The sequence below is a fragment of the Callospermophilus lateralis genome, chromosome 1 (assembly GCF_048772815.1).
Source record: "Callospermophilus lateralis isolate mCalLat2 chromosome 1, mCalLat2.hap1, whole genome shotgun sequence".
NCBI classification, from domain to species: Eukaryota; Metazoa; Chordata; class Mammalia; order Rodentia; family Sciuridae; genus Callospermophilus; species Callospermophilus lateralis.
In genome coordinates, this window is record NC_135305.1 from 88,712,641 (window position 1) to 88,735,176 (window position 22,536).

General features: G+C 40.3%; 2 protein-coding genes and 1 non-coding gene across 5 annotated transcripts in view; 2 read left to right on the top strand and 1 right to left on the bottom strand.

Moving 5' to 3' along the window:
- The window catches only part of Fkbp9 (FKBP prolyl isomerase 9), a 49,075-nt gene extending 39,624 nt beyond the window's left edge, over positions 1-9,451 (top strand). The window contains exons 8-10 of the mRNA XM_076863783.2: positions 2,018-2,163; positions 4,577-4,740; positions 8,107-9,451. Coding sequence (XP_076719898.1) covers positions 2,018-2,163; positions 4,577-4,740; positions 8,107-8,283 — 487 coding nt within the window. The 3' untranslated portion in view covers positions 8,284-9,451. The remainder of the gene's footprint in view (positions 1-2,017; positions 2,164-4,576; positions 4,741-8,106) is intronic.
- Positions 9,452-11,433: 1,982 nt separating this feature from the next.
- Positions 11,434-22,536, bottom strand: part of Nt5c3a (5'-nucleotidase, cytosolic IIIA) — a 52,803-nt gene continuing 41,700 nt past the window's right edge. For all 3 annotated transcript variants that reach the window (XM_076836144.2, XM_076836159.2, XM_076836152.2), the window contains 6 exons: positions 21,934-21,980; positions 21,017-21,102; positions 18,256-18,345; positions 14,398-14,560; positions 13,616-13,816; positions 11,434-12,723 (listed from right to left, as the gene is read on the bottom strand). In XM_076836144.2, coding sequence (XP_076692259.1) covers positions 12,622-12,723; positions 13,616-13,816; positions 14,398-14,560; positions 18,256-18,345; positions 21,017-21,102; positions 21,934-21,980 — 689 coding nt within the window. In that variant the 3' untranslated portion in view covers positions 11,434-12,621. The remainder of the gene's footprint in view (positions 12,724-13,615; positions 13,817-14,397; positions 14,561-18,255; positions 18,346-21,016; positions 21,103-21,933; positions 21,981-22,536) is intronic.
- On the top strand, positions 16,333-16,439 carry LOC143384524 (U6 spliceosomal RNA). Its single transcript, XR_013089354.1, has one exon. It is a non-coding gene; the product is annotated as a U6 spliceosomal RNA (small nuclear RNA).

A 22,536-nucleotide genomic window follows, 5' to 3' on the forward strand; every position in this document is an offset into this window, starting at 1 on the left:
TTCAAATAAAAGAAGGAAGGGAAGGGTGCCAGGCACCTGCCTACCTGGTCCCATCTCGAGATGGGAGCCTGGGCACAGAGCCAGAGAGGGTGGAGGGGCTGGCAGGAAACAGGAAACTTGGGAGGGAGAGGAAGTTAGGAGACACAACAGGAATGAGGAAGGCGTTAGAAAAACTGGGCCCCTAAAATAAATAAGTAATAAACTAGTGGGGTTTTCAGAGATGACAAATGAGAACAAATTACTTCCTTGGAGGATTCATTATTATGCAGTCATTAGTGATCCTGTTGAAACCGACCTTAGGGAGGAAGGACAAATGTTCATTACTTGATAACTAAGGCAGTTCTCGAAGATTCAGACTTTGAGACTGAGCCATCCTGCAGGTTGGTGCCCAGAGAGAGGCAGTGTGAGAGCTCCTGGGTGCTGCTGACCACGTGGGCTGAGAGCAGGAGGCACAAAGGGTGACTTACTTCCTCCTGGGCCTCTGGCCAAGGCATCCTGTGCCAGAGGTGGCCTTATGTGGCTTCCTTCCCAGGTCGGACAAACACAGGCCTGGTTTGGGTTTGTAGACCCCTGAAAGCCACCCTGGCCTGGGAACCAGTGGGAGGAGGAAAAGCAGCAGCAGCCATGAACCCAGGGGAGGTAGGAAGCCTGAGGGGACCCTCAGAGGATGTCCTATCTGTATTGTCACCACCTGGTGATAGACATCAAGGGACTTCAGAGGGAGTTTGCTCCTTGGCATTTAAGAACATGCCCACAGTTTGCCTCTGGGAAGTTGATAGGAATGCCATACGTAGATTTTGAAATAGGTTTTGAATTGTTTTCAGTCATGACTGAGGTGAGAGAGCCAACTTTTTTTTGCCTGGGTTCCCTGGGGTCTGTGGGCATCAAGGATAATTAAGCTCAGTGTTTTTTTTTTTTTTTTTTTTTTGAGTCATAGATTGCTACAGACAAAAGCACTTTACACTATCCGTTTATTGAGCTCTTTATCTGCTCTCTGCTGTGCCAACCTTATTTTACTACTGGCTATTTAGAATATCCCTGTGAGATAGCTAACATTATCTCCAGTTTATAGATAAGCAAATGGATAGATTACATTTCCCAGAATCGAATGAATTGGTGGAATCAGGATTGAAGCTTAGGTCTTGCTGAATCTAAAATCCAGGGTCATAACTATATTATGTACAACAAAAAATTCTCATGAAAGTGCCTAACTGGATATAAAGAATGTTTCTTTCCCCTTGAACCACCAGAGAGCAGGTTGCCTTGATATCCTGTCACTCCAGATACCTGAGTATGCATTTTCTACAAACTTAAGACATTTTCAGTAAGTCCTGTGTAACTCAGACATACATTAAAATCAGGAAGTTAAGGAGCTGGGGATGTAGCTTAGTGGTAGAGCACTTGCCTAGCATGTGCAAGGCCCTAGGCTCAATCCCCAACACAGCCAAAAAATTTAAAAATCAGGAAATTATTGATATATTAGTACCCTGTAATCCTCAGACTCACTTTACATTTACCAAGTATTCCTGTAAGGTCCTTTATAGCTAGAGGATCCTGGGAATTCCATTGTGCTCCTCTAAGTACTCTACCACTCTATCAAGTAGGCAAGTTCTCTACCACTTGTGTTTGTCTGCAACTTGTGTTTGTCTGGTGTTTCCTCACGATTAGCTGGTGATTATATCTTTGGTGGAAGTATCCTAGAGGTGATGTATTCTTTTTCTTTCTTTCTTTCTTTTTTTTTTTTTTTTTTTTTGGTACTGGGGATTTACCTCGAGCACTGAGCCACATCTCCAGTCCTATTTTTGTATTTTATTTAGAGACAGGGACTCACTCAGTTGCTTGTGCCTTGCTTTTGCTGAGGCTGGCTTTGAACTTGAGATCCTCCTGCCTCAGTCTCCCATGCTGCTGGGATCACAGGCGTGCGCTACTGTGCCACTGAAGTGATATATTCTTATGAGAACCCTGGCTGGTACCAATGGGTTGATGACCTCACTCATCTCTTCTGTTTCATTTTCAGGTGGAATTTAGGCAAGACTTACAATATTGTGCTGGGATCTGGACAAGTCGTGCTGGGAATGGACATGGGTCTCAGAGAGATGTGCGTGGGGGAGAAACGGACGGTGGTCATTCCGCCCCACCTGGGCTATGGGGAGGCTGGTGTGGGTAAGTGACCATATTCAGGGGTGTCAGGGCATTTTTCACCATCTGAATTTTGTGAAGTATTTAGCTTCTTTTCTGGATAAAAATGTTTGTGAACTCGGTGAGCCATGTTAATGCCCCCACCCTCATGAGAAAGAATGTGTTTCATTGAAATACACCAAAAGTCTTCTGCACGCTGTAGGAGATGTCCCTGGAGGAGGATGTAGTTGATTTTTCTGGGGTCAAGCCTTGTGCCTCCTTCTAGAACTGTTCCTGGGAGAGGTGGAATGCTGTGGGCTTTTCACTATTTCTGAGCCAAGAAAATATTCTTTTAGCAAAGAGCTTTCAAGTGTCTGAAAAACTGGTTTTATCATATCCTTACAGTGGTTATGTTTTACTTTGTGATTTTAGGCAGAATGTGTCCTCTATCTGAAGGATTCAGAACATGTTATTTTTAAATTTTTTTTAGAGTGCTGGGGATGGAACCAGGGGCCTGGTACATGCCAGGCTCTACTACGGAACTACATCTGTAGCCCTCAGAACAATTTTTTGTACTAGGGATTGAACCCAGGGGTGCTTAACCACTGAGTTACATTCTCAGCCCTTTTTATTTTTTTGTGACAGGGCCTCGTTAAGTTGCTGAGGCTGGCCTTGAACTTGTGATCCTCTTGCCTCAGACTCCAAAGTTGCTGGGATTACAGGCATGTGCCACCATACCTGGCAAGAACGCTTCTTTACAGTGTTTTCATGCTGTTGGTATATGGAGTTGGACAGTGGTAGCTTATAAAAGTGATTGGCACTTGAAGTTTGTCATGACACACAACTAAACTGGTCAGGGTCACTCCAAGTGAATTTTGGCTGACTAAATAAAGACCCAGACACAGAAAGTACCTTTTCTTTGGGTTCAGTGACTGTTCCTCAGCCACAGCTCCCACAAGGGGGGCAAGGCAGGCAAGAAAGAGAAGGAGCACGCCTGGAATCCAGGTTTTATTGGGGAGAAGCCACTCAAATGAGGCAAGGGTAGGGTTACAACAGACAAGAGGGTGTAATCCAACCCCATTGGGTGACGCCCACTCCTGGAGCTGCACCTCTCTTATCTGAGTGGAGGTAGGGTCCAAACGCATTGCAGTGGGTGCAATACCTGTTCAGTACCTCCTCACTCAGGATTTAAAGGTGTGTACCTAGCTCCTGTCCAGAGTAGCTCCTGACAGAGGTTGATTTTCTTTTCTTCAAACTTTAATAATTGTAAAAATACTATCTGTTCCTTCCACCAATCCCAGAAGAAACCCTCTAAAAAAATATGCTGTGTATCCATTTTTTTCTGATATATAAGTACTTATAATATACTATATTTATACTGTACTATAATCTAGATAATATATAATATTGGGGCTGAAGGTGTAGCTCAGTGGTAGGCACCAGCCTCTGGATTCAATCCCCAGCACCAAAAATAAAAAAAGGAAACAATGAAAGAATTTAAAGGTGTGTCATATTAAGCCAGGCATAGTGGCACACATCTGTAATTAGGAGCGAGAGGCAGGAGAATCACAAGTTTAAGACTAGCCTCACCAACTTAATGAGACCCTATCTTAAAATTTAAAAAAAAGGCTGGAGATGTGGCGCAGAGATAGAGTGAATGCCCTTAGGTTCAATCCCTGGTGCTGCAAAATAAATTTATAATTAAAACTTATAGTATATAATATAATAATTTTGGACAATATATAGTACATTTGTATATCTTATGGGTCCATACTATATGTACTGATCTTAAATCAGTTATTCTTAACATTCTGCTATTAGCTTTATTCAAGAGTTCTATGATTGTAGTCTGTGCTTTGAGGTGTTTTTCAAAGGTACACATTAAGAAATATATTTTTGTGCTTTCTACACATTAAGAAATATATTTTATCTCCCAATCTTTATTACACATAAACATATAATTTTCTTTCTTTTTTTAATTTTTATTTTTTTGGTGCTGAGGATCGAACCCAGGGCCTTCTGTATACAAGGCAAGCACTCTACCCACTGAGCTATATCCCCAGCCCTGACATATAATTTATAGATTCAGTATTAAATATAAAATTGAAACTTGATAGCTGGGATTACAAGTGTATGCCATCCTTTAAACTCTTTCTTTCTTTACATATATTTGCTGCTAGGAATTGAACCCAGGGACTCATGTAATCTGTCCTTTCTATGTGTGATGTTTGTGAATCTAGATTATTTTACTCCTTTGTTTTAAAAACTACCCTGCCTACACTGATTTCATGATTCAAGGGGTCCCTGTGGACAGTAGGAAACTAGTAGCCTCTGCCACACTTCCTTGCTTGCCTAAGAAGTACCTGCCCTTGGAGGCCCAGGGAGGGGAGTGTGACTGGGTGAGCTTGATGGCTGCTCTGTGGGTTCACACTGTGTCCTGCCTCTGTTGCTCGAGTAGATGGGGAAGTGCCTGGCAGTGCTGTCTTGGTGTTCGACATTGAGCTGCTGGAGCTTGTGGCCGGCCTGCCGGAGGGGTACATGTTCATATGGAACAGCGAAGTGTCCCCCAACCTCTTTGAAGAAATTGACAAGGATGGCAACGGAGAAGTCCTCCTAGAAGAGGTAACTGACCTTTGCAGAAATGTGGGACAGAAGTTGCTCAGAGAGCCTTATGGGATGCAGGGGCTCATTTTGAAGGTGAGGCCTTCCTAAGGTGAGGAGGCTGCACTGGATTTCCTGTGGTGGTAGAAATCGGCACACATGTGTACCCAGGGCCTTTACACACGTCCTCTGAATGAAATTCTGCTGAAGAAACTGAGCAAGCCCTTGATGCCAGAGTACACATATCTGGATTCGCCTCCCAGTTATTGGGTGCCCACTGCAGGTCTGCATGGTGTGAAGTAATTTTACATTCTCTGGTCAAGGGCAGTAGTTAAGCCCATTCCTGGCGCAGAGTGATACAAGCCCGACAGACGTGGGTTTAAAAAAGAACCCATACAGTCATTCTTTTTTTCCCCCCAGTACCAGGGACTGAAGAGGGGGCGTTAACCACTTAATCATCTCTTTTAATATTGTATTTGAGATAGGGTCTTGCTAAGTTTCTCACTAAGTTGCTGAGAGCTGGTTTTGAACTTGGGATCTTCCTGCCTTAGCCTCCCAATATAGCCTCTCTGGGATTACAGGCATGTGCCACCACACCCTGATTCATGTAATCATTCTTATGTTTCAGAAGAAGAAACTGTGCAGAGAAAGTAAATGACTTGCCCAGGGTCACACAGCTACCCAGTGTTTTGAGCCAGTACAACATGCTCTTCCATGGAGCTGGGCAATAGTTGTACTGCCATAATCCTGGGGAATTCTAGCTCCATGCCTGCACCATATCTGCTTATTCAAGCACATGTTCCAGCTTTTCCCCTTTCTCTCCTACATGGCATTTCCCTGGCTCCTTGGTCATTCCCATTAGCATACAAACATGCCATTATTTTTCATCCTCTTGATATGTCTTTCCATTTCTTTCATTTCTTTGCTCCCTTTACAACCATAACCTCAAAAAGAATTGTCTGCACTTCCTGCCTCCAATTCCTTTCCTTCAAATCTTTTTGTTTGTTTGCATTACTGGGGATTGAACCCAGGGGCGTTTTACCACTGGGCTACATCCCTGGTCCCACTTCCTTTTTTTTTTTTTTTAAATCCTTGCTGTGTTGCTGAGGGTTTCACTAAATTGCTGAGGCTGGTCTAGAACTTGGCAATCCTCGTGACTCGGTGTCCCTAGCTTCTAGGATTACAGGTGTGTGTTACCATGCTTTTGGGATTACAGGTGTGTGTTACCATGCCCGCCTCTCAGTCTTCTATTATTTATTCATTCACTCATTCATTTATTTTTAGTTTATTGAGATGGAGTTGCACTATGTTACTCAGGCTGGCCTCAAACTCTTATTTTAATTAATTAATTAATTAATTCTTAAAAAGTTGTAGATTGACATAATATCTTTATTTATTTATTTATTATTATTTTTTTAAAATTTATTTTATTTATTTTTATGTGGTGCTGAGGATCAAACCCAGTGCCTCACATGTGTTAGGCAAGTGCTCTACCACTGACCACAACCACAGCCCCTTCTGTTTTGAGACAGGGTCTCACTGAGTTACCCAGACTGACCTCGAACTTGCCACCTTCCTGTCCCAGCCTCTTGAGTCGCTGGGATTGTAGGTGTGTGTCTTCATGCCCAGCTCTATTCTTTTTCAAACCCTCTTCTGTCGGCTTGTATCCCTCTGCACCACTGAGCCTGGCCTTGCCCTGATGCCTAATATCTTCCATACTGCAGAATCCCAGTCACCTCTCACTCTCTTCCTTCTAAACACCTGTGCCCAGAAGGATGCTTTTCTTGGTGTTCCTTTCATCTCCCTGGCAGCTTCCTCTCAGGCTTCTTCTCCCCAGGTCTCCATGCCCACAGTACCTCCAGCTGGGTCCTGGACTTGGTTCTCACCTCTGTCTTTATGTCACTCTCTTGGTGTCACGGGGTCCAGGAGCTTCGCCATCCATTTCCTGATGCCTTCTGAATTTGCTCCTGCTCAGGCTTCTTCCTCCATGTTGCCCTTGTGTATCCAACTTCCTACTTGAAATCTTCATTTATTGAACCCTTGAAACTCTCTCTACCTCTTGCAGTCCGTGGCACCTGTGTCCCTCCATTTGCTCAGGTGAGAACACTAGGTAATCTTGGAATCTACTTTTGATCACAGGCCATAAAGAATCCACCAGAGGGCTGGGGATGTGGCTCGAGTGGTAGCGCGCTCGCCTGGCAAGCGTGTGGCCCGGGTTTGATCCCCAGCACCACATACAAAGATGTTGTGTCCGCCAAATACTAAAAAATAAATATTAAAAAATTCTCTCTCTCTCTCCCTCTTTCTTAAAAAAAAAAAAAAAAAGAATCCACCAGAAAATGCTGCTGGCTCTGCCTTGAGGACATGCAGAGACCGACTCCCTCACCACTTCCCTTTCATAGCATCTTAGCCTGAATCATCATCTACCCTCCCAGGATCATGGCAACAGCCTCTCAACGATGCTCCTGCTCTTACCCCTACAGCAGCCTGAGTGGCCACTCCCAAGAACACTGTAGTCATGGCTGCTGCTTCTCAGAACCTACAGAGCCCCCATCTCCAAGGCTGTAAGGGACCTGTGGAGGCCCTCATCTGCTCACTGGCACCTCCCTGCCACTCCCCTCCCTCTGTTCACTTGGCCCAGCCACATGCCTCCTTTGCTGTTCTGTGAATACACCTGGGGCTTTGCCCCCACGATTCTCTGCTCAGAAGATGCAGATAGATAATAGTTTGGTTCATTCCCTCACTTTCTTCAAGCCTTTGCCCAAGTCTTCCCCGAAGTCTGAGGTTTTACCCTGACTACCAGACTGAATACTTTAACCCACTCTCCCTTCCCATCCTTGGCTAGATTTCACTTTTTTTTTTTTTTTTTCTGGAGCATTCCACTTTGTAACTTAATGTGTAATTTACTGATTATGTTCATGATTAATTATCAATTCCCCCCCCCACTAGAAAACAAGCATAAAAAAGGCAAGATGTTTGTTGATTTGTGTGTTGATGTAGCCCAAGGGTCTAGTACTATGCTTGGTACATGGTAGATGCTCAGTAAGTACTTACTGTGTGAATGCATGCATGATATGTGTGCATACAGCAGTCATCTTACAGGGTTGGGAGACAGCTTCAAGTGGGCCACTTAAGTGGGGAGAGGGACTGCCCTGGTGTCTGCTTTATGTTGGCTATCTGGACCCAAGGGGCTCTTGCGGTCATTTAGCCCAGGGGTTTTCACCTGCACCAGGAGAAAAACAAAACCTGATCATTTAGTCCCCCAGAAGCTCTCATCAGTTTTCAAGTTCAGACCCCAGTCCCAGCCCCACCACCCTCAGGTGCTGTATTTCAGACTCTGCATTCTTGGCTCCCATATCTCATGTCGTCCTGTCCCTTTCTCTTCAGTTCTCAGAGTACATTCATGCCCAGGTGGCAACTGGCAAAGGGAAGCTCGCTCCTGGTTTTGATGCTGAAATGATCGTGAAGAATATGTTCACCAATCAGGACCGGAATGGAGATGGGAAGGTTGTGGCTGAGGAGTTTAAACTTAAAGACCAGGAGACCAAACACGATGAACTCTAAACCTGACATGAGCCAGCTGGTGCCAGGGAGTGTGTGACACCAAGCCACCTGTTGTGGCAGAACCTGTGGTGAGGGTGTGAGGGTCTCTAGGAAGGTCTATCATTAGCAAGTAGTAGGTGGGTGACACAGTACCTGGTACATACATCGGGGTGGGTTGATACACACGTGAGAATTTGGGGTGGACTTTCAGTGAGGGAAGACATAATCAGTATAGAAGGCCTTGGCATGATATGTATCGAAGCATTGGAAGGGCTGTACTGCCAACTGTGATTTGTGAGCCTTCTAGGAAATTTTGTAATTAAAGGCAAATAATATGTAGAAGTTATAAACACCTTGGAGGGAATAGGAGAAGTGGTGTCCAGGTGTCTACCTAAAGAGATTAAAAATTTTTTTTTTAACTTGCTGGTGTCTTAAAAATGTTTTGTACATGGGCAGGAGAGACAAAGGATGTCATGCCCCAGCAGGATTCCCAGACAGCAACCCCGGGCTGTTCTCAGAGGTCTGCCTTTCCCTCCAAAAAATGCCCCAATTGTTTTTTCAGTTCATCACCTTCTACCTGCATTGGTCCTCCAACTAGTAGGTAACTTTTAGGTTAAAAAAAAAGCCTCCAGGACAAAAATAAAAAGCAGAGGACCAAATGAAGGTTTTGTCTCAGAGCATGCAGAGAATTTAGTTCTGCATCTGCTGTGTAGGATTACCTGGTGGCCAGCTCTTGATATCCAGTAAAGCACTCCCCCACCTCCAGCGCTGTTGCTTAGATAGATGCACATAGGGCTAGTGGCCGGGCCTCACTGGCCAGTCACCCCAATTTCACTGTGGCTGAGGTTTAAGTGTCATCCCGGCAGATGAGCATAAAGAAGGTGACATTATTCTGCTGCTCATTTGTGTCCTGGAGAGGGTAGTCCTATGTTTCTGTCATAGGAAAGCAGTGACAATGTACCTGCCAGCCTTTTCCCCGCATCATGCAGTAACCTAACCACATTGCTGCCTAATATCCTCTCTTCCCAGGTTGGTATTGGCACTTACCCTGAAGTAATCAATGATTTTTCCTTTTGAAACTGCTTTATTTTACTAATTTAAACTGTTTTGTACTGATGTAGTCCTGAGATAGTCCATGCAAATGCTATGCACTCGTTCAATGGAATAAATACTGTTTTTAAAAAGGAAATGTTACTGTTTACTCTTTGCAGAAGTAATTTCTGGGAAGTTGCCATGGCCTTCCTGGCTGCAGTGGCTTTGGGCACTAGTGTTCCTAAGCCCTCTTTCACCTAGTCACAGTTGCTCAGCTTTTCATTTAACAGTATTCCTTAAAATTCATTAGATAGGTTAATAATCTTGCTTCTTGCCAAAAGCAGTCAGTGGTGCAGCCTATAATCCCAGATACATGGGAGGCTGAGGCAGGAGAATCACAAGTTTGAGGGCAAATTTTGACAAACTTGAAAAGTAAAATTTTAAAAAATGGAAAGAAGGAGGGTATCAGGGGCATAGCTCAGTGGCAGAGTGCTTGCCTAGTATGCATGAGGCTGTGGGTTTGGTTCCCAGTACTTGGGGTGGGGAGGTAGAGAATAAGTGTTAGGTTTTGTTTTAATTTAATGCAGACCCATAAGGCTAATGAAGATCAAATGCATTCCAGAGAGCAATTCAGCTTAGCAAGAAGCAAGAATTTTTTTTTTTTTTTTTGTACTGGGGATCGAACCCAGAAGTACCCTACCACTGGGCTGCATCCCCAGTCCTTTTTTTTTTTAATTCCCTTCGGTACTGGGCCACTTGACCACTAAGCCATATTCCCAGCCCTATTTTGTATTTTATTTAGAGACAGGTCTCACTGAGTCGCTTAGCGCCTTGCTTTTGCTGAGGCTGCCTTTGAATTCTTGATCCTCCAGCCTCAGCTTCTCAAGCCGCTGGGATTACAGGAGTGTGCCACCATGCCCGGCTTCCCAGTTCTTTTTATATTTTGAGAGAGGGTCTCCAAAATTGCCCATGCTGGCCTCTACTTTGCTATCCTCCCTCAGTAGTGGGGATGTGCCACTGTGCCCAGCTTTCTACATGGTATTCTGTACATTGTGCTCACAATCTGTTCTGGAGACAGATTGATTGAACCAGAAGTAACTTTCCTGAGGAAGATGAGTGGGCCTTCCAACTTGAGGCAGAGGGGGCAGTCTGGGCTTGATCAGATGAGTGCTGCCTGCTAACTTCCATTATTCCTGAGGCTAAAGAGGGCATTGAATTGCCTGTGGCCATCTCAGCCACTATTGCCTGGAAGGGCAAGCTGCCTAGCTGGCTCCTTCATGGGGCTGTGGCAACACTTGCCTATGTTTACGAATGGATTAGAGTTATAGCTCTTCCAGAAAGGCTACAAGTGCTAAAGGGCCACACAGAATGGAAATTCCATGTGACACCCCCCTACACACACACACACTGACACTGAGCTACATTCTCAGCCCTTGCTATTTTTGAGTCAAGGCTTATTAAATTGCCCAGGCTGGCCTTAGAGGCATTAACTACTGTGCCCATCTTAGTTTGGATCTTAATTTTCCCCCAAAGGTCTAGGTTGAAGGTTTTGGTCTCTAGCCTTTAGTACTATTAAGAGGTGAAGGAAATTTTAAGATGTGGGGACTAATGAGAGGTCTTCAGGTTATTGGGGGCATGCCCTTGAAGATGATTATAGGATTTTTTTGGTTTGGTCCTTTTTTTCTTTTCCTTCCTAGCTATAAAGTGAATGGTTTTGCTGTTACATGCTCCCACCATGATGTCCTGCAGAGCCAACTGGCACTTAATTCAGCCTCTAAAACTGAACCAAAATAAACCTTTCACTGGGTATGGTGGCATATGCCTGTAATCCCAGCAACTTGGGAGGCCAAGGCAGGAGGATCAAAAGTTTGGGCCAGCCTCAGTAATTCAGCAAAGCTTAAGCAACTTGTGAGACCCTTTTCAAAATAAAAAATAAAAAGGGTGGGCTGGGGTTGTGGCTCAGTGGTAGAGCGCTTGCCTAGCATGCGTGAGGCAATGGGTTTGATTCTCAGCATAGGATATAAGTAAATAAATGAAATAAAGGCCCATCAACAACTATGAATTTTTGCTAAACATTTATTCATTTATTTATTTTTATGTGGTGCTGAGGATCAAACCCAGGGCCTCACACATGCTAGGTGAGCGCTCTACCCCTGAGCCACAACACCAGCCCTTTTCAATTTTTTTTTTTTTTGGTGGTGCTAGGGATTGAACCCAGGGCTTTATGCATACAAGGTAAGCACTCTACCAACTGAGCTATATCCTCAGCCCATAACTAAGAAAAATTTTTAAAAATAAATAAAAATAAAAAGGACTAAGGATGTGGCTTAGTGGTAAAGCACTGCTGAGTTCAATCTGTTGTACATTCCCCCACCAAAGAAAGTCTGGGTCAAATGTATCACAATGTCAAGTCTAAAACCTGTGAAAGGCAATTATGGAAGTCTAAGGATTTAGAACAGGAAGCCAGGCTATAGAGAAATGGTGGGTCCTAACTTTGCAGTACTCAGTTTTAGCTATACTTTGAGACCCAGCTACACTATAGCTGTTACTGAAAGCCTTAAAGTACTGCCTTTTCTTGATGAATTCAATAAGAGAAAATAATTTATGCAGGCCTCATTGAAAATATCCAGTCTAAACAGCCACTATGACAAAAGCATTAGGATTCACATATTACAAAATGAAAGAAAGGAAAAAACAAGACAAGTATTCAATAAATATTTGCTGAATAAATTAATAAAAATATTCTTGTCAGTAGAATTAAAAAGGCTTTTCATTTCATATTTATTATCAGTGCTTCATTTGAATATTTTGTGATGATTAGTGACACATGGCCACCAACAGTCTTTTCAAATATTAAGTGCCACTCTTTTTTGGTAAACATTGGTTTTCTCACACAAAATATAACAATTTCAGGAGATGGTGATACCATTAGCATAATCCACCCAGATTATATAAATGGCAATATTTAAAATCATGCACATTATTTCACCATTTCGTAAAACTTTTTAAAAACATCTATAAACATTCCTGGTGTAAAAAGACTCTTCAAAAACTGCATGATAACATTAAGCTACAAAATTCACTTTGGAAAAGTAGGGGGTAGTTTTTCCTAATTTTGGCTTCAACATTTTTTTTAGGGGTTAAAAAATATGATGAGGAGTGTATTGAAAGAGGTGGGGGAAAGGAGCTTCCATTTCAGTTATGTAAAGAGAAAACTTCAAGAGCAAGAATATATTTATAAATAAAGAGTCTTTTAGCTAGATGGACAGATGAGTAAATCTTGTATCATTTGCACCCATGGGAGACGTTTTCTTGAAAAATGCTTGTTTATAGAATCTTCTGTAAAATAGAGTTGGCGACCTCCAGTGATTCTTCTTTTACCAAAACAATATCATAAGAGTCCATGTATTTTTCTAAAAGTTCATCTACCTAATCAACAGAAGAACAAAAATAAAATCAACATTCTGGGAGAAGCAACCAATAATTTTTATACTATATGTTTACACACACACACACATACATTTTTTTTTTCTTTTTTTGATGGTGCTGGAGAATGGAACCCAGGGCATTATATATGCTAGACAAGTATTTTGCCATTAAGCTACATCCCCAGACTTTCAAATAATTTCAATATTAATCTCATTGTTATATTAGCCCTTTTAGACAGAATGAAATGAATTCCATTCAATTTCATAAGACTTTAGAAATGAAAATACAGCGCATTCCTGTAAAACCAGCAGCTTGGGAGACTGAGGTAGGAGGATCACAAGTTCAAAGCCAGCCTCAGCAAAATCGAGGCGCTAAGCAATTCACTGAGATCCTGTCTCTAAATAAAATACAAAATAGGGCTGGGGATATAACTCAGTGGTTGAGTGCCCCCGAGTTGAGTTCAATTCCCAGTACCCAGCCCCCAAAAGAAAACAGACTGAAATGTTTTAAGAAAGGAGCTTTTCCACATGGTAGTTCTTCTCCCCACCCCAAAATTTATCTCCAGAATAGTCATTCTCAACTGGGGTGATTCTGTCCAAAGAATTTCTGGCAATGTTTGGAGACATTTTTGATTTTCATGACCAAGCAGTGCCACCCAGCATCTAATGCCATTTTTGGAACATATAGCTTCCATGGCTGAGGTTAGAGCCCTTCATAGAATGTACGGCCTCTAATTCCCCACCTTACACACTGCATGTTTCTGTGCTTATCAACTTCTTTAATCATTCCCAAAGAAAAAGGCATAAAATCTCAAGAGCCTTTGGCAACAAACAGCTATAAAGTTTCATCCCAACTTTTTCTTGAAAGAAAAGTAAAAGACCTGAATACTTACTTTATCATTTAGATAACCAATCTTAAGAATGTGTTCAACATTGGCTACCCCATCTGCCATTTTTAAATCTCCTTCGGAGTCTCCCAGCAGAATTATGTTGCTGTTGTCTTTGAGTTGACTGAAATAGTCTGTATTCTTCAAGGCACCATCATGTTTATTAAATACATGAATTAGTTCTCCTTTAAATCCTTTGAGGATACCCTATTAAACACAGAAATGTTTTGGAAAAAATTGGTTTTACAAATTCTATTTGTTAGGTTTTCACATTTTGTAGTTTTTAATGTATGCCACATTATTTCATCATATTTTAAAGTTTATCTCTGACACTAGAAGTCTCACAGCACTCAAGTACATGCCAATCATGACAGGTTGGAAGGGCCCTAAGAAGTATCTTATCTTCTAGTGACCATTTTAAATGAGTTGAGAATTCAACTTCTTTTCATTTTTAAGTATTTTACAACATACTGTCTTGCTTGGGAAAATTCATTCAATCTTAATTCCCTTCTTATTTTCTACCTACGAATGCTAAAGAGTCTTCAAAGTTGCTGTATTCAAATAAGAGAAGTTTTGCAAATTTTAATATTAGTTTAAAACTTGTGAGCAAAAATTTATGAAGGGTATATTATTTCTAAAATATGACACTGGAAAAGATCATGAGTCCTATACCGGGCCTATTAACTTGGGTCTAATTTAATGAATACATATCAAATTATAATATATTTTCATGATTAAAATATTTTCAGATTTTTAAAGTAAATCTGAGAATGATTTACTATTCTTACATTTTCATCAAAATCCATGAAGTTGGACACTACTTTGATATTTGGATGATAAACCCCAGCCTGAAGGAGAACTTCCTCTAGTACATCACCAATACCAGCCGAAAATATGAACACAGGTATGCTGTATTGTTGGAGCTTATCAAAGAAATCCTCATATCCTTCCCTGCAAGATGGAGGTACAAAATGATTAATAAAGAACAAAATACATCTCCTTTTCATTTAGAAGCTCAAAAACAAAATACTTCATCTAAATTCTATGACTCATGTATATTCTCATTTCAAAATACTGCCCAAGAGGACAGTTGGTAATATCTATACCACTACGAGTACTTTTTCAAGCAACTACTTTCCTTTAAATCTATTCTTTTTTTTTTTTTTTTTTTGGGAGAGGCACTTTACCAATGGGCCACATCCCCAGCTCTTTTAAAAAAAATTTTTTTGAGACAGGATCTCACTAAATTCCTCAAGGCCTCACCAAGTTGCTGAAGCTGGCCTTAAAATTCTCCTGCCTCAGCCTCTCAAATTGCTGGTTTTACCAGCTTGTGCTGCCAAGCCCGGCTCTTTTAATCAATTCTACTAGTTTAAAATAGGGAGAGACATGCAGTGTGTACAGTGGGGGATTGGGGGCCATACATTCTACAAAGGGCTCGACCACTGAGCTACACCCTCAGCCATGGAAGCTGTATGTTCTAAAAATGGCACTAGATGCTGGGTGGCACTGCCTGGTCATGAAAATCAAAAATGCCTCCTCCAGACATTGCCAGAAATTCTTTGGACAGAATCACCCCAGTTGAGAATGACTGTTCTAATAGTTCAAACAGACTCATACTGAGTATAGATATAAGCCTACCATTCACAATTTATACCATTAAAAAGCAAGGGATTAAAACCATCCCTTGAAAAACCCATTTAGGTGGAGCTGGAAGATCATCTGCCTGGAAACATGTTCCTTAACTCTCCCTATCATCAGAAAAGCAGAAGAACAGAAGAACTTACCTTACTCTTAACTTCTGACATCTCTCCTTTCCAAGATCCTAAAACCTATTCTTCCATTTTTACTCTTCCTCAGCTATAGGTTAAATTAAGTTGTTGCTGCTTATTAATAAAAATACTCATTTAGCTGTCCTCTTTTTGACAATTTCTTTCCTTCTTATAAGTAATCACCTTAGGCTGTTTCTCCATTTAGTGGTAGACCACATTCTCTCCTGAATATGCCCTCCTTTCTACCCCCAAACCTTCTCAAGGCTAAACTCCCTTGAATGTGCCTCCACTTTCCTAAACAAACCTCTGGGTATGCCTTTGGAGAGAGGGGAAAGAAAAGTAATCATCTTGGAATATAGTGTCATTAAAAAACAAAGGGGGGCTGGGGTTGCAGCTTAGAGGTAGTACACTCACCTAGCATGTGTGAGGCACTAGATTCGATCCTCAGCACCACATAAAAATAAAATACAGACTGTGTTCACCTATAACTAAAAAAAAATAAATGTTTAAAAAAAAAAGTGCTCAGAGATAGAGCACTTGCCTAACACATATGAGGTCCTAGGGTTGATCCTCAGCACTGCATAAAAATAAATAAATAAAGTAAAGATATCATGTCCAGCCACAACTAAAGAAATTTAAAAACAAACAAACAAACAAACAAAAGGGGTTACCTGGGACATAGTTCAGCGATAATAGCAGTTGCCTAGTATGCTCAAGGTGCTGGGTTCAATTCCCAGCACCACAAAGAATAAAAAGGAGCAGCATTGTATTTGTCTCACTAATTGAAAATTGTAAAAAGTGGTAAAAGATATGGAAAATCAGCTTAAAGCTAGACATAGTGGTATGTGCTTTTAATCCCTGGGATTTAGGAGGTGGGGGCAGGAGGATTGCAAGTTCAGTGTCAGCATGGGCAATGCAATGAGAACCTATCTCAGAATAACAAATTTTAAAAGGGTGCTCACTATGGCAGCACATATACTAAAAGTGGAGCAATACAAAGAAGATTAGCATAACCCCTGTGCAAGGATGACATGCAAATTCATGAAGCATTCCATACCTTTTTTATCAAAAGGGAAAGAAGAGGGCTGAGAAAGGGGAGGAAATGTAGAATAAATTTTAACAAAATCACATTATATGTATATATAAATATACCACGGGGAATTTCACCTTTATATTTAAGTAGAAAGAACCATCAAGGGGCTGGGGTTGTGGCTCAGTGGTAGAACACTTGCCTAGCATGTATGAGGTATTGGGTTCGGTTCTTAGCACCACATATAAAGAGTCAACCAAAAATAAATAAATGAGCAAAAGAAAAATCAACAGAGTAGAAGAAGGAGAAGTGGGGAGGAGAGAAGGGGAAGGAATTGCAGAGGAATGGGGATTGAAATCAAATTCAATGCATGTATGATTTTGTCAAAATGAACCCAACTACTATGTATAACTATAATGCTCTAATTTAAAAAAAGTATAATATAATTTAAAAATAGACTGGGGGGCTAGGGATATAGCTCAGTTGGTAGAGTGCTTGCCTCTACCCTTGCTGGTTTTACCAGCTTGTGCTGCCAAGCCCGGCTCTTTTAATCAATTCTACTAGTTCAAAATAGGCAGAGACATGCAGTGTGTGCACAAGGCCCTAGGTTTAATCCCCAGCACTACAAACACACACACACACACACACACACACGGTTGGGGATGTAGCAAAATGATAGAGCACCCTTGAGTCTAATCACTACAACCACTTTCTTATATAATTGATAAATTGTGAATATTTTAATTAATTATATACTAAACCATTCACTTTCTTAGAAACTGTATTCAAAAACATCTGGAGAATTCAGAAAATAGATTGAAGTAATCTTAGAAACAAGTTTATGTATAAACTTTATAAATACTTCTTTAAAATTTCATGTCTTTCAAAAGTATTTTCCGAAAAAATTTAGAAATTTTCTTGGTTGCATAAATTTGTAATTTGGTCTTGAAATTTTTAATCTTGGGGCTGGGATTGTGGTTCAGTGGTAGAGCACTCCCCTAGCACGGTTGGGACCCGGGTTTGATCCTCAGCACCACATAAAAATAAAGGCATTGTGTTGTGTCCATCTATACCTAAAAAATAAATATTAAAAAAAAATTTTAATTTTAGGAATACATGGGGGCTGGGGTTGTAGCTCAGTGGTTGAGCACTTGCCTCACATGCGTGAAGCACTGGGTTTGATCCTCAGCACCACATAAAAAATAAATAAATAAAATAAAGATATCGTGTCCATCTACAACTAAAAAAATGTTTAAAAAAAGTACATGGTATGGGGTTGTGGCTTAGTGATAGAGCGCTTGCCTCACATGTGTAAGGCATTGGGTTTGATTCTTAGCCCTGTATATAAATAAATGAATAAATTAAAGGTACATCTACAACTAAGAAAAAAAATACATGATATGAGGGCTGGGAGTGTAGCTCAGTGGTAGAGTACTTGCCTAGTATGTTAGGCACTGGGTTCAATCCTCAGTACCACATTAAAAAAAATAAGTAAAAATAAAATAAAGGTATTGTGTTCATCTACAACCAAGAAAAGTTTAAAAGGAAAAAAGAATACATGGTATGATTTCATTTAGGAGAAATGGAATAAGCAAATCTTTTGAAACACAACAAATATTAGGGGTTTAATCTGGACAAAAATATTAGTACTTAAATGTGATTTATTACCTACACCAAATCTAACTTGTCATTCTAGATTTATTATCATACACTATCCATTTTGGACAAGTAGTATATTTAAGGTATTTTTCCATGGAGTAGTGTCATATCTTATTTTAATAAAAATACACAATTGAAAATAAAAATACTTCAATTCTGCAGACAATAACAAACATTCAGAAACTTACTTGAGCATAACGTCAGATTCTTCCACAATCTCTTTTATTTTAGCTTTTGGTATACCTTGTTCAACAATCAAACTATGAGACTTACTATACCTGGAGTTGTGACAAAAGAAACAAAAGTATACATTAAAACAATTATTTTTATTACAAAGCATGCTTCAGTATAAGAAAATTCTTTTGGCCACATATTTGGATTTCAATTTGAGATATAAAAATTCACCATCAATGAATTATATCCTAGTGTGCCTCAAAATGTGATGTGTATATTTGTTGCACATTTTCCAGATCTCTAGAACTCAGAACTTAAATATGTTAATAAGATAATGAAAGAAAAGGGCTGTGAGTCTTTCCTCAGTCTACAGATAAGATCTCAGTCCAGATTTCTCTTTCTTTTTTTAATTGTAGATGGACCTTTATTTATTTATTTTTATGTGATGCTGAGGTCGAACCCAGGGTCTCACACATGCTAGGCAAATGCTCTACCACTGAGCTACAGCCCCAACCCCAAACCAGATTTCTCTTGATCCTCAGTGGTTTGAGCCCTGATGCTCCAGTCCCAAGGGAAAGGCAATAGCTGGGACACCAGTGAGCCTGCAGCACTCACGGGTACTCACGATGAGTTTATCTGTCAACCCCAAACCTTTTCTCAATAGATTAATGGAAAGCCAATGATAGTGAATATAAGTGGGGAATGGATAAGGGCTACCTGGTATCTGTAGATGACTATATGAATGTGCAAATACAGAACAATACACAGATGGAACATTGTCTGGACATCTGGATGAAGTGTTCATAAGGTTTAATATGTCCTTCATATCTAGGGAAATAACTGTACCTTTCATAGGGAATTTTTAAAATATATATTTCTAGTCAATAAGATTCATTTTTGCATTTTGTTTTGCAGAACTGGAGATTGACCCGGGGGTGCTCTACCACTGAGCTATATCCCAACCTCTGCCTGCCCACTTTGTTCTTAACTTGAGACAGGGTTTCACTAAGTTATCCAGACTGTCCTCAAACTTATGATCTTCCTGCCTCAGCCTCTCAAGTAGCTGGGACTATAGGCATGTCATTGCTCCCTACTTGTTTTTGTTAAAAAAACAACAACAAATAAACAAACAAAAAACACCTCATCCAAACCCAGGATGGCATAGTCATTTGTGTGACTGTGTGATCGGTAAAAGCAAAGTCACTTTTCTCATCTCTTGTAGTTTAAATTTTCAAGAAATGTCAAAAAGTATTGAAGAAGCCACCTAGTGTGCAAGAAAAAAAACTATGGAAAGTTTATATACAACCTCACTTATTTTTTATATGAATGTAATAACACCTAAACACATTATCTCAGTGTAACCAGGCTTTAGAATCTAACTCTCACCTTTACAACTGTCCAAACAGCCCACTCACTAACAAAGAACCTAACTTTTCACTGGAGATCTAAATAATTGCCTACATTATTCCTAAATGACACTCCTCTCTGCCTATATCAGCTTTCATTAGACAGCGTACTCATTCTCTAAGGGAACTTTATTCCATTGCCACTGCCAAATAATTCTACTTGCTAGAGTCCTTTCTTTTTATTTTTGGTACTGGGGATTTAGCTCAGGGAGCTTCAGCACTGGGCTACAACCTCAGCCCTTTTTATTTCGAGCCAGGTTACAGGTTGTTTTAGGGTCTTGCTAAGTTGCTGGGGCTGGCCTTGAAATTGTGATCCTGTTCTCTCAGTCTCCTGAGTTGCTGGGATTACAGACAGGCATATACCACTGTGCCCAGAAGGATGGTCCTTTCTTCTATCATGCAGAAATCTAATTCTAATTCTGCTTCTACATGCAGGTAAAGTCTATTTTCAAGGTTCAATACCACCGGGTGTGGTGGCACACTCCTGTAATCCCAGTGGCTTGGGAGGCTGAGATAGGAAGATCGTGAGTTCAAAGCCAGCCTCAGCAAAAGCGAGGCACTAAGCAACTCAGTGAGACCAGACTCTAAATAAAATAAAAATAGGGCTGGGGATGTGGCTCAGTGGTGGAATGCCCCCGAGTTCAATCCCTGGTACAAAAAAAAAAAAAAAGATTCAATACCACAAATACAGGTATCCAGGTGACGTGTGCAAGGCACCCTGTTAGGTAATGGGATAATGAAGACAAATATTCCTGGTCTCAGGATTTTAAGAAGTAGATAGTGCCTTGATTTGAGAAAGAACTTTCTTTTTTGTGCACCAGGGATTGAACCCGGGGGATCTTAACCACTGAGCCACATCCCTAGCACTTTTTATATTTTATTTAGAGACAGGGTCTCACTAAGTTGCTGAAGCTTGCTTTGAACTGGCGATCTTCCTGCCTCAGCCTCCCAGGCCACTGAGATTACAGGTGTGCCCAACTGTGCTTGGCGAGAAGGAACTTTCTTAAAGGTTCTGGTCTTGCTAACATGCCCAGGTTGGCCTCAAGCCTGTAACCCTATTGCCTCAGCCTCCTGAGTTCCTTATTACAGTTGTATACCACTGCACTTGGCGTGTCCATATACTTTAAGGAAAAAAAAAATTCTTGGTTTTGAGTGCAGAATTTTAAATTTAGTTCTACTGAACTTAAAAAGCAAACCCTAGAGTGATTAGAAAATAAAAATTTATTTTATGTTTAATTCAATTCACTGCTTTAATATGATTGAAGAATGTACTTGTACACAGTATAGACAGGGCAGAAAAAACCATCAGTTTTAACTGTAACACTGCTTTGTTAGGCTTTCAGGTTCCCACCATTCCATACACACTTACCATTCTACCATATGAGGGTACTTTTCTTCCACAGTAAGACCAGGATTAACTTCTATAGCATAATACTGTTCCTTTAGTTGCAATAACTAGAAAATAAAATAACTTAATCATCATAACCACAGTGTTTTGTCACTAATCCATTTTGTTTTACTGAAAGCAAGACAACATGAACAAGTGTCTGTAAACTGCTTTACAATAAAAGATGAAACTGGGCTGACACTTATTAGAAGCTAATTTTGTAGATATAATTAAACACATCTGCAAAAAGGTACCTCTTTTGTAAAATACTTTCATGCCAGCAATTCAGCAAACCAACCACTAACTAATCAGAGTAGCATTATAAAACAAGTTCTCACATTCACAATTTTAAGTCGTCTTATTTTATTAAGATATACAGAGGTAGATACTCAAAGTACTGAAGAAATTTCTTTACTACTTTAAGGGAGGAAAAACTATGAACAAATAGAAGTATTTTTAATTTTCCAGTTAATAGAGGAAAAGTAGAATATTTTAGTAATCATTTAGAAGTTTTAAATCTAAGTTTTAAATCTTTGCTTTTTTCTGATACAGGGGCTCTACCACTGAGCTACATCCCAACCCTTTTTACTCTGTCACAGGTCTTGCTAAATTGTAGAGGCTGGCTCAAACCTGTCATCCTCCTACATTTTAGCCTCCCAAATTGCTAGGATTAGAGGTATATGCCACCATTACATCTAAGTTTTGTTGTTTAAAAGTTAATATTAGTTTTTCCTTTAAAATATGTTGACAATATTCATACAATAAAAAAGCATGTACTGAATTATTATTATGAGCCAGGTATGATCATAAGAACTTTGCATCCATTCTTATTTATGTGAATGAACCTAATGAAATTCTCATCCGGAGTGTATTTATGGTGGATTACTGGTAGAGTTTACCTTTTTTCGACATTCATCTGTAACCAGCTTACAGTTGTCAATGATATCTGAAGAGAGAAAGCAAAACAGGCATTAAAAGAAAATATTCAGATGTTACCAGTACTGTGAATAATGTCTTTTAAAGCACAAGTCAACCAGCATGGTTATTACAAATTTTGGTCTCGGTGCTATAATTCACATTAGCTAAAGAAAAGAAGTGAATTTCTATCAAGAAGCGGAAATGGCCTGGCATCAAATTAAAAAGCTTCTGCCCAACAGGGGTATGGTGGTACACAGTTATTATCCCAGCGGCTTGGAATTCTGAGGCAGGAGGATCGAGAATTCAAAGACAGCTTCAGCAAAAGCAAGGCACTAAGCAATTCATTGAGACTCTGTCTCTAAATAAAATTCAAAATAGGGCTGGGGATGTGGCTCAGTGGTCGAATGCCCCTGAGCTCAATCCCTAGTGGCCCCCCTAAAAAAGAAGATATATAAATAGCAAATATAATATAAAAAAGTCCAACATCTTTAGCAATTAGAGAAATCAAAAACCTATACTGATATTTCATCTTACTCCAGTCAGAACTGCAGTCATCAAGAATACAAACAGTAACTGGTTGTGGT